Here is a 12,844-nt window from a genome sequence, read left to right as displayed (position 1 = left end):
CCCCACACACCCCCACACACACACACACACACACACACACACACACACACACACACACACACACAAGAAGGCTTGTTGTCCACACTTGTTGTCCACCTGTGTCAATAAACCGCGAGCTCAGCCTGCTATAGGACATGGACTGTTATGTCACAATTGCATGGTGTAGAAAACACCAGTTACTCCTCCTAAGAATTCAATGAAGGGCAAATGTCTATTTATTTTGCTTCAGATCCTACCGGATTCAGCGAAAGTCAAGTCTCAAATCAAAACTGAGTGTCTGACTGGATTTTGACAGGTCACAGATCTTCTGGGCGAATGGCCCTAAAAGATACAAAATGGGAACTTCTGCCAAGTCACATCAGCTCTACAATATTTTTACAGACATGAAATTAAACATTCAAACGGGGGAGTTTGATTATGTTCTGGGGCTATCAAGGCATTATGGTGTTAAAAGTGCTGCTGGCGTCAGAAAGCTTCCTGTAGTCTGATGGTTCTTCAACAATATTCTGGTTTGAGTGGCACAACAACACAACAGAAAAGCCGCGAACCCGCCCTGGTCGTCATTAACATCTGGAGCATGACAATGATGCTGGCTTGACCACATGACCAGCACGAGGAGAAAGCGCGAGACAGGGCGAGACAGTGGACCGACATACATGAGGAGTGCTGAACACTCACAATTTGAATTGTCAACAGGGAATCCACTTTTGACTCAAAGTATTTGGGGTAAGTCAGACGATCATGTTTTTTGAATATTAAATCTGTACTGAGATGACGATTTGCAGATGGTTCGTTAATCCATCGATCCATCCACCATTTTCTTCCACTTATGCTTTTATGGATGTGATGTTTATATATAATGTCGATGTATCTGTATTAATGCACCCGGCTATCCCTTTCTCCAAGATCAATTTGTCAAAGAGAAAGCTCGAAACTCGGGCCAACACGGACGAAACATCAACAAATAGAACGGCTTAAGCGAGAGTCCTCTTCAGAAATCTTCACCATGTAAGATATGTTCTTGGAGTTGATCTCGAATTGTAACATTGTTATTGCGTAAAAAAACAAATGTTTGTGCGCCAAAAGGTGACTTAAAGGAACCCCACGTGGCTTTTCCATCATCATGAGTGCCTCCCTGGTTCTTCTTGTGAGCTGCCTGGCCTGCTCCGTGACTCTGCTCTCGGGTACACTGTCATAAGATGATGAATGAGATGAGCTTTTGGGGGAATTTATCTTACCGCTGGTACTGTGTACGCCTCCAGCTATCAAATTGAGCACATTACACACTGAGCTGTCAAATATTCTTTTTTTTTTTTTTGTCTGACATGGTTACGTTTCAATATAAAAAATGGTGGTTTATAATTACCACAATGTTAATTCCCGTTCGCCCAGTGATAGCATTTCACATTAAAGTGTTCCAGATGTGGGTAGTAACAAGCGATAAGTCTGCTTTAATTTTCCTTCATAGCCCATAACATCCCATCCCCCTCGACATCCCCCTCCAAGCTGAAGTACCTCCTTGAGCCGCCCGTTTACGCCGAGGTTGTCGGCCGTCGGGGCGAGAACGTTACGTTACCATGCATCCTGAAGAATAAGCCCGACCACTACAAGGTCAAGTGGACCAAGCTGGAACCGGGACACGTGGGCCCGGAGAACATCGTTATGATTTCCAACGCTCATGCCTTCAGGCGGCACGGCCGGCTCGGCCCACGGGCATCCCTGCGGCGGGCCCATAACATGGACGCCTCCCTGCAGCTCGGCGGACTGCAACTGCGAGACGGCGGCAGATACCGATGCGAGCTCATCAACGACATTGATGATGAGAGTGTGGTGGTCACGCTCAGGATTGAAGGTAAGGCAGTGGCGGGCGGTGAGTTTTGGACCTGGTCCTTCAGTGGGGATGTGTGAAATAATAACAAAAATGCTTGTTTAAAAAAAAATAAAGACTGACTGCACACCACTGATCAGAGCTCTGGTGAGCCTCCTCTATTGTTGACTTATTGTCGCGGGCTTCTTGTCTTCAGGTGTGGTTTTTCCGTATCAGAGTCATAAAGGCCGTTACAGGATGACGTTCCATGAGGCCCAAGTGGCGTGTGAGGAACAGGACGGCACTCTTGCCTCTTATGAGCAACTCTACCGAGGTACAATTTATGGCCTATCACTGTTTTTTTTTCCCCACATTGAACCCATGTTCTTACCTTCCAGAGCCTCTCATGTGAAGTGAATTTACAGTTGTAGTTTGCTGTAAAACTAAACAGAAAACAACACGTGGTGAATTCTAACCAAACCACATAACTAGCTTAATGCTAACACTTGATGGAAAAAGCCATAGACAGGCTAACTTTCAAGAACTAATATTCAAACACAAACTCCAGCAACGTATGCAGGCAGACAATATAAACAAAACCTTGCGAATGTCACATGGCCAAACTCAGGAAACAGGTGAGCCGTGATTGGTCGTTACCTGAGCCCCGGACGAACCGTGATGTCATTTTCAGTCAACAGCAGGTGGCAAAATGGCCGCCGCCTGAAATAGATTTTGCCGCTTATTCCATATGCCACAACTGCAATATGGACTAGTGGGGCCACATAGAACATATTGTTAAGAAAATGTTGGAGGCGACTTACCCTTTCATGCTAACATATCATGCTAACAGAAATCAGCACGGGTGTTACGAGGCTCACGAGTTACATCCGTTTGTGTTGAATGCAATATGTCATCACAAATGTAATTATCTGACTGCGGAAACCTGCAACGGCACAGTTGTTTGTGTTGAAAGCAATTACCTAAATAATTGTTCACCTCTGATGAGGCAGTTTGTTGGGAAAGGCGCTGTGAAAGGGGCTTTTTATGGAAAGAATGGAGTTCACATGTTATTTGGTGCAGCCTGGACGGAGGGTCTGGACTGGTGCAAAGCGGGTTGGCTCCAGGATGGAAGCGTCCGCTACCCCATCATCAGCCCTCGCCCGGCCTGTGGGGCCCAAAGGCATCCAGGTATTCGCAGCTACGCCCCCAAAGACAAAAACAGAGACCGCTTCGACGCATTCTGTTTCACCTCCTTGACTGCAGGTGAGTTTAGACATGTTTTTTTGTATCCGGAAAATATATTTTCAGAAAAAAAGTTGTTTTTGTTTTTTTGGGGGTTTTTTTCAGAACAACGTTGTTTCTTGGGCAAGCATAAATAAATAAACTTGTTTTTTCATACTTTCATCCTTTGAAACAATCCATTTTCCCTCATGTGCTGTTACAGGTTCCGTCTTCTACATCCCGGGCGCATTCTCTCTGGAGCAGGCCGGGCGGGCGTGTGGCCGTCGGGCAGCCCAGCTGGCGTTGGTGGGCCAACTGTACGCCGCCTGGCACTTCCGAGGCTATGACCGATGTGATGGCGGCTGGCTGCGTGACGGCAGCGTGCGCTTCCCCATTGGCACTCCAAGGGCGCGCTGCGGAGGCATCCCCGAATCCGGAGTGCGCTCTTTTGGGTTCCCCGATAATACATCACATCTTTACGGAGCTTATTGCTATAGGTAGTCAGAAAGCTTCTCGTAGCAGGGGCCCGCTCCATTCCTTAATCCGGCCGATTGAGCATTTACACCTTTTCAGAGGCCTAATAATGATTCTGATCATTTGAAGGAGTCCTGTAAGATTTGTTGCATTCATTTAAGCTGTACAGTGTCGCGCTAAAACTGTTTCCTCAAAATGTATCAATCTGATTTTTGTTTTTATTCAGATGTCTCATTCATTAAAGGGGAAGTAAAGTCAAAAAAATTCTTTACAATAATATGAAAACAGTTCACCTGTTTTCTGAAGCTGAGACATGATTAATATACTGTAGCTGTTTTATCTCGTGAAATAATCAGTCTCTCTCTCTCTCGCTCTCTCTCTCTCTCTCTCTCTCTCTCCCCATATCTATGTATAAATTATATCAAATACATTATTTTACAAACACACTTTCAGTATTTTTTTTAACCTCATCTATGAATGAGCTTGCCCATCAGTTTTAAAATAAAAACACACAGAGATAATAATAATAAGAAATAAAGCACAAATGCCCCGCCATAGTTGCTTTAATAAAATAGACCACTTTTCGTGAACAAAAACCCCAAACACCGTTCATCAATGACAGCGACGCTAAAATTGCTCGTTGATGTAACTCGACCGTAGCATTTGGGTTACAGCGCTTTTTAGGCAGAAACCTAAGGTTAGTTTCAGTGTGGAAGATATGATGTTCTTAATGTGCTGAGAGCGGAGAGCTGCTTTGAGTGTGGATCTCCGTGGTGACCGCCGCGGTGACTTCTTCCGCCTCCTCGGAGAGGGGGCGAGCAGTTGAACTGAACCGGTGGTCTGCAGGTGAAGCAGCTGAAACAGACATGTTATATATGTATGTAAATCTAATATTAGCATCAGTACTTGTCCAAAGTGTTGTTTACCTGGTAGGCACATGATCAAGGGCTCCTCCCAGCGGCCGTTGGGCAGGCAGCTGATGATGGGGTTCAGCTTCTGCATGAAGCCCGCATGGCAGCGGTAGCGTACCTTGGCGAAGGTCTCATAGTGTGTCCGCGTCTTACCAAACGGCATGGCATTTGCAACCGCAGGAGGCTCCCCACAGGATGCTGGTGACAACATGCATGAGCAGTAAAAATATAAAATATTTGCCATCTTCCTTTCGCTATTTTTCCTAAACCTTGTTCATTAAAAAGTATACAGTATTTTCGATTTGGTATTTTTTTTTCTTTCATTTATTACATTAGCTCATTGGTTCATTGATTTATTTCAAATAATTTATTCATAAAATAAAAACTTTTACCAGCCATATAAGTTTTAAAATATCTTATGTCTAATTAAATAACTGGTTAGTTTGTTTTTTTCCATTCCAGAAATAATATACATATACATCTATCAGAATTTTACATTCAGTATATATTTAATGTCAGTAATTATTTAATTGTTGATTTAAATAATTCTGAACGAACTTATTGTCAATCATTTTTTAATCATCAATATAACAATATAAAAAATATCAGTTGGGAATTTTTCATTCCCAACTGATATTTTTGTACCTGTATTTATATTTTTCCATTTAAATTAAACCATTGGTTCATCGAAGAATTGATTTTTTTGTAGGAGAACCACTCACAAAGGCCCTTCTTGCATGTGAAAGAAAGATGATAGTTGCAGGGCACGTCACTCCAGCGCCCGCCGTCATGCCAAACCATGGCGGCACAGTCCTCGCCAGACAGGAAGTAACTGTCGGGCTGCCCTCTGTGCCAGTTGTCGTAGATCTGAGGCAGAAAGAACATACACGTCACAGGCGGATCTTACAGGAAAGCGTCAATGGATGAAAACGTCCTCACCAGAAGGTTTCCGTCGGACCAGCGGAAGTCTCCCTCGATGGTTTTGTCGTTCAGTCCGATCCACTGATATTCTTTGTATTTATCTAAAGGCAAAATAATGGAAATTTGGATGACAGAGTGAATTATAGTATCATGCTAACATGCTCTCAGTTGGTATGCTGACATACAGCATACAGCACATGGATAAAATGCTAACGTCCACATGCTAACATTGCTAAGAACTCCATGGTGACAATTGAGTCATAGCAGAACGTCAGATACAATCTGAGCTTCCTGGGGTACAGACCAAACACCAACCACATCCAAGTAACATTAAAGACTGATGTTGTGTCTCATCAACAACACTTCCATAACAACGTCGTCACTTTGGAGGTTGCGAAGCATGAAACGGAGGAATGCACAAGCGGAAGATGTGTCAAACCCATTTCCAGGTAGAATTTCTCTCTCCAGATAGAGAAAAGCTTCTGGTGTCCATTAAACAATGAAACAGATCTACGACATCAAGCTCTATGTCCGGGATGCGGGAGGGCATGTTTCATTTATCTCTTTCACTTACATTTGTGTCTCCAAAGCTATTTTCATGTAGCAACATGAATTTTGGTAGTCCTGTCTATCATGAGTACAGCCATGACAAAGTCTCAAGAAGCTATTCCTCAAAAGACAGAAGTGTGACATTGTGGCTTTAAATACCCATCATACGGTCATTTCCAAGGACCTTTGTTGGTGAGGGAGCACCCAGGCATTTCTTTAAAAAAAATCTGTATCAAAGGCAGTTTTATGTCGCAATATGAATATTGCCATCTTCCCTTAGCAATTTGGAATTTGTCAAGATGAAAAAGTCCCAAAGAAGCTTTTCACAAAAAGACGCAGTCAGCCATTTTGGTTTGAGGCGGCCATTTTAAATGACCTCCTAAATGCCTCTCTTCACTAAAGTATTCATCCTTTACCGTTGACGTGGTGTTGCTCCTCAGGGGTCATGATGGACATGAGGTGTCCGCCAATGGTGCGACAGTGTTGTTCTGCCCCCTCCCAGCTTTGCCGCGTGTTTACATGATGATAGCAGAAGCTTTGGAACTTCTCCCAGCCGGCCTCACATGCCTTCAAATCTGCAGGGTGAGAAGCAATGCGGGTGAGACGTTCACATTCAGGTGGGGAGGACCTTCCTTACCTGACTGGCAGGAGGCGCCGCCGTAACCGGGCAGGCAGATGCACTTGGGCGTGTCGCCATCTAGGCATGTGCCGCCATTCAAGCATGGACTCTGCCCGCACAGGTCTGCAAAGAACAATTCATTAGTATAGCTTACTAGGTAGGGTGATTCCTGTGTTTTATGTGTTCTGTTACAGATGCAGCTGAACAAAAACACTGCAATTTTGTGGGCATTGAGTGTCTCAGATCCAAAAGATATGGATTTGAGGAACTTTTCCACTAGAGAGCGCTGTTACTTCATGCATAGAATGACATGCATCCACTAAATGAGGGATATTCTTTTGGGTGGTTGTCGAAAATAAATTCAGTACAGTGTCAATATATTTATTTATTTACTTAGTTGTCTTTTAATTTTTGTTTAATTTAGTTTGTTTATTCATTTTAAAATGTCATTTAATTGACAGCATGTTACCTTGGATGACTTCCTGTTTGGCAGCCATGGCCAATGTGGGCTCTTCCCTGACCACAGTCGCATCAGTTACGGTCTCCATGGTTTGATCTTTAAGGTGACACCCGGAACATTTTTGAACAGAGACGACATCAGTGCCATTCTTCTCTTGTCCTCCCTCTGGTCTTCGGATGGTGCGAGTAGCTTCATTCCATGCAACAAGAAGTGGATTGTTGGACTCCATGTGGAATCCAGACTCCTCCAGTGGAGAGGAAATAGTCTCCGATGGAGGAGGTGTTCTGGGATCAGTGTGGTGGTCCGGTGAGTCCGTCAGATTTGATGCAGATTTCGGTTTTGCTTCTGGACTTTCTCCCGACCAGTCACTGGATGCTTTGGCTGGGGTTTCCGTTTTAGCTTTTTCTCCATCTTTATCTGTGGCTTCCAGGTGTCCCATAGTGTCTGAGATGAAGGTATGTGTGGAGTTAGATGGAATCCCAGAGGTCAAGGGAGGGGCAGTACGGTCAAAACTGAAGTCAGTAACTGTGGCGACCTCAACTGTCTGGATCACAGGTGTCCCTGGCGTGACGGACGCCACACCAGAAAGCTCTTCACCTGTCCAGATAACCACTTATGTTAAACTGCAGTTGCTTTACAATGAATTGTTCAACTAATATTTTTCTATATAAGCATTGTTTCTGAAAAATGCTTCACATCTCTGTTGCACAGAGTCCTCCAACTTCTGGCACCTATCAACTGCTCATAAAAGAGAAGATTATAATGTAGTCGGAAAATCCTGATCTGGTACAGCAATTCACAGCTTCTGGAGATGGTGGACTCCATGCAACACAGGTGTGAAGCAGTTTGAATGACTTACTTGATTCCAAAGGTGATTCAGTGGAGGTGATGGCGTTGGTTTCCATAGTAACCAAAGAGTCGGTCATTCGGATCGCCTCTCCAGGTTGTGGATGATCTTCAAATGTTTTGTTTGTCTCTAAAGTGGGCGACACTGTGGAGAAGGACCTTGGTTCTTCAATGTGAGATGACGTCAAGGCCATGTTTCCGGTACTAGCATCAGCAGTAGAAGTGTTCTGATGTTCTTCCGAGGGGCTGCTGAGGTCCTCTGATCCAAACGTTGCCTTTGTCATGAAAAGCTCAGGCGCCAACTGGGGATCAACTGTAGTCCAGGACTCGGTCTTCAGCGGGTCTTGCGTGACAGAATGGACTGTTTGAACCTCCTCATTTCCAGCGGTTGTTTCCGCTGTGGAGAGAAGATGGGTGACACACTTTGGCTCAGTGGTGAGAGGAAAAAGCGCAGATGAAGTGTAGAAATCATTGACATTGGAGGAAAAATAGACATTTGTTGACAATCTTGACCACAAAAGGAGAGTATGGACTTATTTATTTTGTGCAAAGTGACGGTCGTCATGAATAACTGGAAAGTAAAGATCACATTAATGTGACTGAAAAGACTTGAAAAGCTTTCTTTTTTTTTTTTTTTAATACTTCTGAAGCAGTAGACATCTTGTCGTCTGTGAGCTTCGGGGAAGTCCGTCTTGTTTCCTGGTTCCTCCCCACAGCGCACCCCAGCGGTGGGCATGGGGTGGCGCACGCTGCCGTCCTTCAGCCACCCTGAGCCACAGTGGCTCAGTCCGTCGTTCCGGGCTGCGTATAGTTGGGCGAGGGTGGCTAGCTCGGCACCTTCACTCAGGCAGTACGCTTTGGCCTCCCCAAAAGTAAAACCACGGGGGGCCGAGCCATGGAACACCTCACCTGGTGGATATGGATTTGTGGAAATATTTGTCATGGAAACGCATTTTCATTTGAATGTGAAAAGTATCCAATCGAATAAAGACCTGCGGTGTGGCCCACAAAGCAGTAGACATCAAAGAGCTGCTCAGGCTCCAAAGTTCCAAAGGTCCTCACTCCTGGAAGACCTTCCATGACGCCCAAGCAGTCCTCTCTTGGCTTCTGTACTGCATACCTGACAAGAGGGACTGGTGTCACATGGGTTTCCAAGTGATTTCCAATTGGTTTGGATGGATTTCAAACTGGTTTTAAAATTATTCACAATCACACAGATTTGAAATTCATTTCACACTCACTGAAACTGGTTTCAAAATGCTTTTGCACAGATTCAAAATGATTCCAAAATGTTTTTCTCCACAAATTTCAAATTCATTTGAAATTGGTTTTACGGGGATTTTTAAGTAATTACACATGGATTTTTTTTAACTTGATTTCAAATTGATTTTGCACCAACTGTAAATTGATTCCAAAGTGGTTTACACATATTTCAAATTGCATAGTTTTTCCGATTTTAACAATTTGAAATTTCTCGACGCATATTTCATATTTGCTTTACACAGATTTCAAATAAGCTTCACACCTTTCAAATTAATTTTCATTTGGTTCGACAAAGATTTCACAGTGATTTCGTGTTTTAAACCGATTCCAATTGCTTTTACGACGAAACTTGAAATTGGTTTGACGTACATTTCATACGTTGTCAAAGTGGTTGTACATATTTGAAATAAGTAACGCATAATTTACAGTGGTTTTGAAATTGTTTAACATGGGGTTTTTAACTGATTTTAAACAGGTTTCAAACTGGTTTAGAGTGGATTTGCCTCCTACTTACCGAACTGAGCGGTCGGAGAGCCAACCTGGGTTGCAGTGCTCATACCCGCTGTGGTAGGCCGCCTCAAGCTGCTCCGGCATGGCCATCTGGGCCCCGATCTCCACACAAGCCTCGCGGGCCCGCTCAAAGGTGAAGGCATGGGGACTTCTTGACAGATCCCCATGATGGAACACCAAACCTGCGTATATAGGTTGACTGAGTTATCCTCAATAGTTCTGTTTGTTTTATCGCGTGGTTATTTTAGCCTGTATTTGACCTTTGACTTGGACCTGCGTGACATCATGGCCGTGGTCGAGTCCCTGCTGTACATGGCACCGGTATTCGCCCGCGTCACTGTGCCTTAGCCCCTCCAGCCGGAGCGTCAGGTTAGCGGGGGAGACGGCGTAATGCGGTAGCGAGGCTCGGCCCCGATAGACCTCGCTCACCTGCACGCTGTCGCCACGGGCCACCAGAATCTCGGTCTCTTTATCGTCGTCGCGGCCTACCAAGCTCCACCTGATGTGAGGCAGAGAAAGGGCGGCGCGCCGGCCGTTGGTGACCAGGCCGGGTGGCGGACGGGCCAGGGACGCCAGACACGGCAATGTCAGTGTGGCACCCAGCTCGCCTGTAGTTTTTGGGCCGGACGTGATAGTCACGTGTAGGAGGTTTGTGCCATCTGCAAGAAAAAACATGTTTGTTTTTTTGGACTACAGATGTTTGTCTTTATTTTTACTGCGCAACGTGGTGGTTATCACGAATAAGTGGTGAAAGGATGACGTAACAGCATATTGCCAATGCATAACCAAGTGTCTGTTGACTTTTTTAACTGTATGTATTATTTGTATGTGCTGTGTTTATTTTTTCTGTGCAAGGTGGTTGTTGTCAATGTTAATTCCAAAGAGGAGTGATTGCATTATTTACGTTACATTACAGCCCACCGAGTGACCGAGGGTGGTGTGAACTTTTTTAACTCTAGGGATGATTTTCAGTCGCTCAATTTCTTTTGTGCAAAGTGGCAGTTATCGGCAATGGTGAATAAGTGGCAAGAGATGTGATTGCCACATGTTTTTTTCACTCTATGAATTATTTCCAGTTGCTCTGTTAATTTCAATTGTTCAAGGTGGTATAATAACTGGAAGATTAATAATGTGATATCATGCAAGCCATGGCATTTTTTTTTAACTCTGTGGATTATTTCAAGATGTTGTGTTAAATTCTATTCTGCAGAATGGTAAGGATTATTCCTATCCCAATCATTCTGTTTTTTGTTGTTCCGCATGCTGTGGGCGATATATTTTTTGACTATGTGGATCATTTGTAGATGTCTATTTTCCGATTATGCACTGTGGCATTCTATTATGGACTGTTGGCAAAAGGGGTAATCACATTAGCATGTCATAGTGTATGTGCCCACGCGTGATTGGGCGTGATGTACGTTGTCTTTTTTGACTCTGTGGATTGATTCCTTCGCTGTCACGTCATTCTACCTGGATTGGGCTGGGTGGTCGAGGACAATGGTAGAACAAGGAGAGTGAGGGCGGCCAACATGACGGAGAGACGCGCCTGTCTGAAGACAACAAGATTACAAACATTTTTTATGAAAATGTTGTTTTCATGTTAGCCGATATTTTATACTTTTCCTGACATGTATTGGTGATATAAAAGTTGGACTCACGAACACCAACAAACCACGAAAGCAATACGTTCTTTGTATCTTACTTAATTCAGTAGCCCAGTGTGTGCGATGAATTTTAATTGGTCGTAAAAGTCCTCAGGAGGCGTGAACTGAAAAGTCAGCCCTACTGAGTGACTGACAAGATCAGATTTAATGTCGTTTAGTTCTTTGAACTCCGCATTATCCCAGAAAACTTCCCGTTAAGGAACGTTTTCCCAGTAGTCTCCCCCCTAATTTATTCTCTTGGCCTGAATAGAAGCTCAACTTGTTCTTTGTGCGCATTAACACATTCAGTAGAACCCTTTTTTTTTTTAAACCTTCACCACTGCATTGATTTACTGTATTAAAATACAGCGTAATCAGATTCGTATATATACGTTCTTGCTGGATTTTCTTTGTTGATTATTATAACCACGCTCTTTCGACAAAAGTGAATGAGTCCAAATGTGCCCTAATTTGTCGACTACTGATGTACTCCAGATGTTATTTTGTTTTGGAAGTAATATGATTTAAAATAAACAGTGACGTGAGTCTATTGAAGAGTATAGGCGTGATTTTTGGCAAGCTCCAGATCATTTGGTGGCAGTAGTGCGCCTCTCAAATGGTTGGGACACGGCAAAGAAAATAGATAAATCCTAAAATGTATGTATATCTCGCTAAATATGACTTTTTTAAAAAACGTCAGTTTTGCTTTTTGATGCAACAAAGCGTGCAAAAAGAGGCCGAGTGGTCGCGGAGAGGTTGCCTCCAGGCAACATGGAGGCACACACAAACATCACAACAGGCTCAATAGCCTTTTTTTAGTCAGGGAGAAAAGAGAAACAAGAGGCCAATCACACTTTGCCAGGAACTGTCATGTGAAGACGAAAGCGGTGGGGGTGGGGGAGGAATATATGTGACTTTACTTGAACAATTAAGAATTACAGCCTTTGTTGTAGAATAGGATTGTGCTACAGTTAAGGAGCCGTCTAGCCAACTAGCTAACAGAATTAGCATGGGGGAAAGTTACCTTGAGTCTTTGAATTTTGAGTGAACGGCCAACAATTTATTGAAATGTAAGTGTATCAAAAACATGGTGACAACAATTAAAGCTGCATTGCGTAAAACAATTAAGTAATTTTCACATAAGCCACTGTGGAGGCGATAAAAAAATGCTGATTCAGCCTATCATCTCCTTTAACCTCTTTCTGATTTTTTCAGTATTTTATCTTTTATATGTCATGTTGACCAGCGACATTCCCGACACACTGAGAATGACATGGCGGAAATAATAAAATGTATTCTTGTTCAGTTGTTAGGACTTTGGTCCGCCAGAGACTGTTCCATGGTAGGATAGATATTTTGCGGACCGGTAACCATTCATTGATGATGTTTTGTATGGGAAAGGGAAAAAATAAAATAAAGATTCCCCGCTACTCTGTCTGTGCGGCCCGGTAAGTGACTGGTGGGAGATCATCGTTCCAGTTTATAAATTTCCACACTTTTATACTAATTTGAAGATGAATCGTCTCTACAAAATAACCATTTATATGTTAGTAGACATTTTATTTCCACCAATTGCATCACTGGCAATGCATTTTAATTGATTTTTGGATATATATATAT

General features: G+C 43.5%; 2 protein-coding genes across 2 annotated transcripts in view; one reads left to right on the top strand and one right to left on the bottom strand.

Annotated features, from left to right (window-relative positions):
- The first annotated feature begins 376 nt into the window (after positions 1-376).
- hapln2 (hyaluronan and proteoglycan link protein 2) lies at positions 377-3,780 on the top strand. Its single transcript, XM_019863876.1, has 7 exons — positions 377-726; positions 907-1,008; positions 1,087-1,184; positions 1,469-1,852; positions 2,025-2,141; positions 2,888-3,070; positions 3,252-3,780. Exons 3-7 carry the CDS (start codon positions 1,124-1,126, stop codon positions 3,527-3,529), a joined length of 1,023 nt encoding a protein of 340 aa, XP_019719435.1. The 5' UTR covers positions 377-726; positions 907-1,008; positions 1,087-1,123; the 3' UTR covers positions 3,530-3,780.
- Positions 3,781-4,036: 256 nt separating this feature from the next.
- The window catches only part of bcan (brevican), a 9,195-nt gene continuing 387 nt past the window's right edge, over positions 4,037-12,844 (bottom strand). Inside the window, exons 2-14 of the mRNA XM_019863884.1 lie at positions 11,052-11,131; positions 9,842-10,240; positions 9,586-9,763; positions 8,801-8,928; positions 8,451-8,717; positions 7,822-8,205; positions 6,972-7,559; positions 6,521-6,625; positions 6,300-6,458; positions 5,353-5,435; positions 5,136-5,280; positions 4,429-4,611; positions 4,037-4,357 (exon numbers count right to left, since the gene is read on the bottom strand). Coding sequence (XP_019719443.1) covers positions 4,230-4,357; positions 4,429-4,611; positions 5,136-5,280; positions 5,353-5,435; positions 6,300-6,458; positions 6,521-6,625; positions 6,972-7,559; positions 7,822-8,205; positions 8,451-8,717; positions 8,801-8,928; positions 9,586-9,763; positions 9,842-10,240; positions 11,052-11,131 — 2,827 coding nt within the window. The 3' untranslated portion in view covers positions 4,037-4,229. The remainder of the gene's footprint in view (positions 4,358-4,428; positions 4,612-5,135; positions 5,281-5,352; positions 5,436-6,299; positions 6,459-6,520; positions 6,626-6,971; positions 7,560-7,821; positions 8,206-8,450; positions 8,718-8,800; positions 8,929-9,585; positions 9,764-9,841; positions 10,241-11,051; positions 11,132-12,844) is intronic.

The sequence above is a fragment of the Hippocampus comes genome, unplaced genomic scaffold (assembly GCF_001891065.2).
Source record: "Hippocampus comes isolate QL1 unplaced genomic scaffold, H_comes_QL1_v1.1 scaffold249, whole genome shotgun sequence".
Lineage (NCBI taxonomy): Eukaryota > Metazoa > Chordata > Actinopteri > Syngnathiformes > Syngnathidae > Hippocampus > Hippocampus comes.
The sequence above is the reverse complement of the archived record's forward strand: the minus strand, read 5'-3'. Positions and strand labels throughout refer to the sequence as shown.

Excerpts from the sequence above, each read along its gene's own strand:
- hapln2 (XM_019863876.1), top strand. The coding sequence starts at position 1,124 with ATGAGTGCCTCCCTGGTTCTTCTTGTGAGCTGCCTGGCCTGCTCCGTG. Across the intron at positions 1,853-2,024 it reads GGTCACGCTCAGGATTGAAG|GTGTGGTTTTTCCGTATCAG; the intron begins GTAAGGCAGTGG and ends TCTTGTCTTCAG. Across the intron at positions 2,142-2,887 it reads TTATGAGCAACTCTACCGAG|CCTGGACGGAGGGTCTGGAC; the intron begins GTACAATTTATG and ends TATTTGGTGCAG.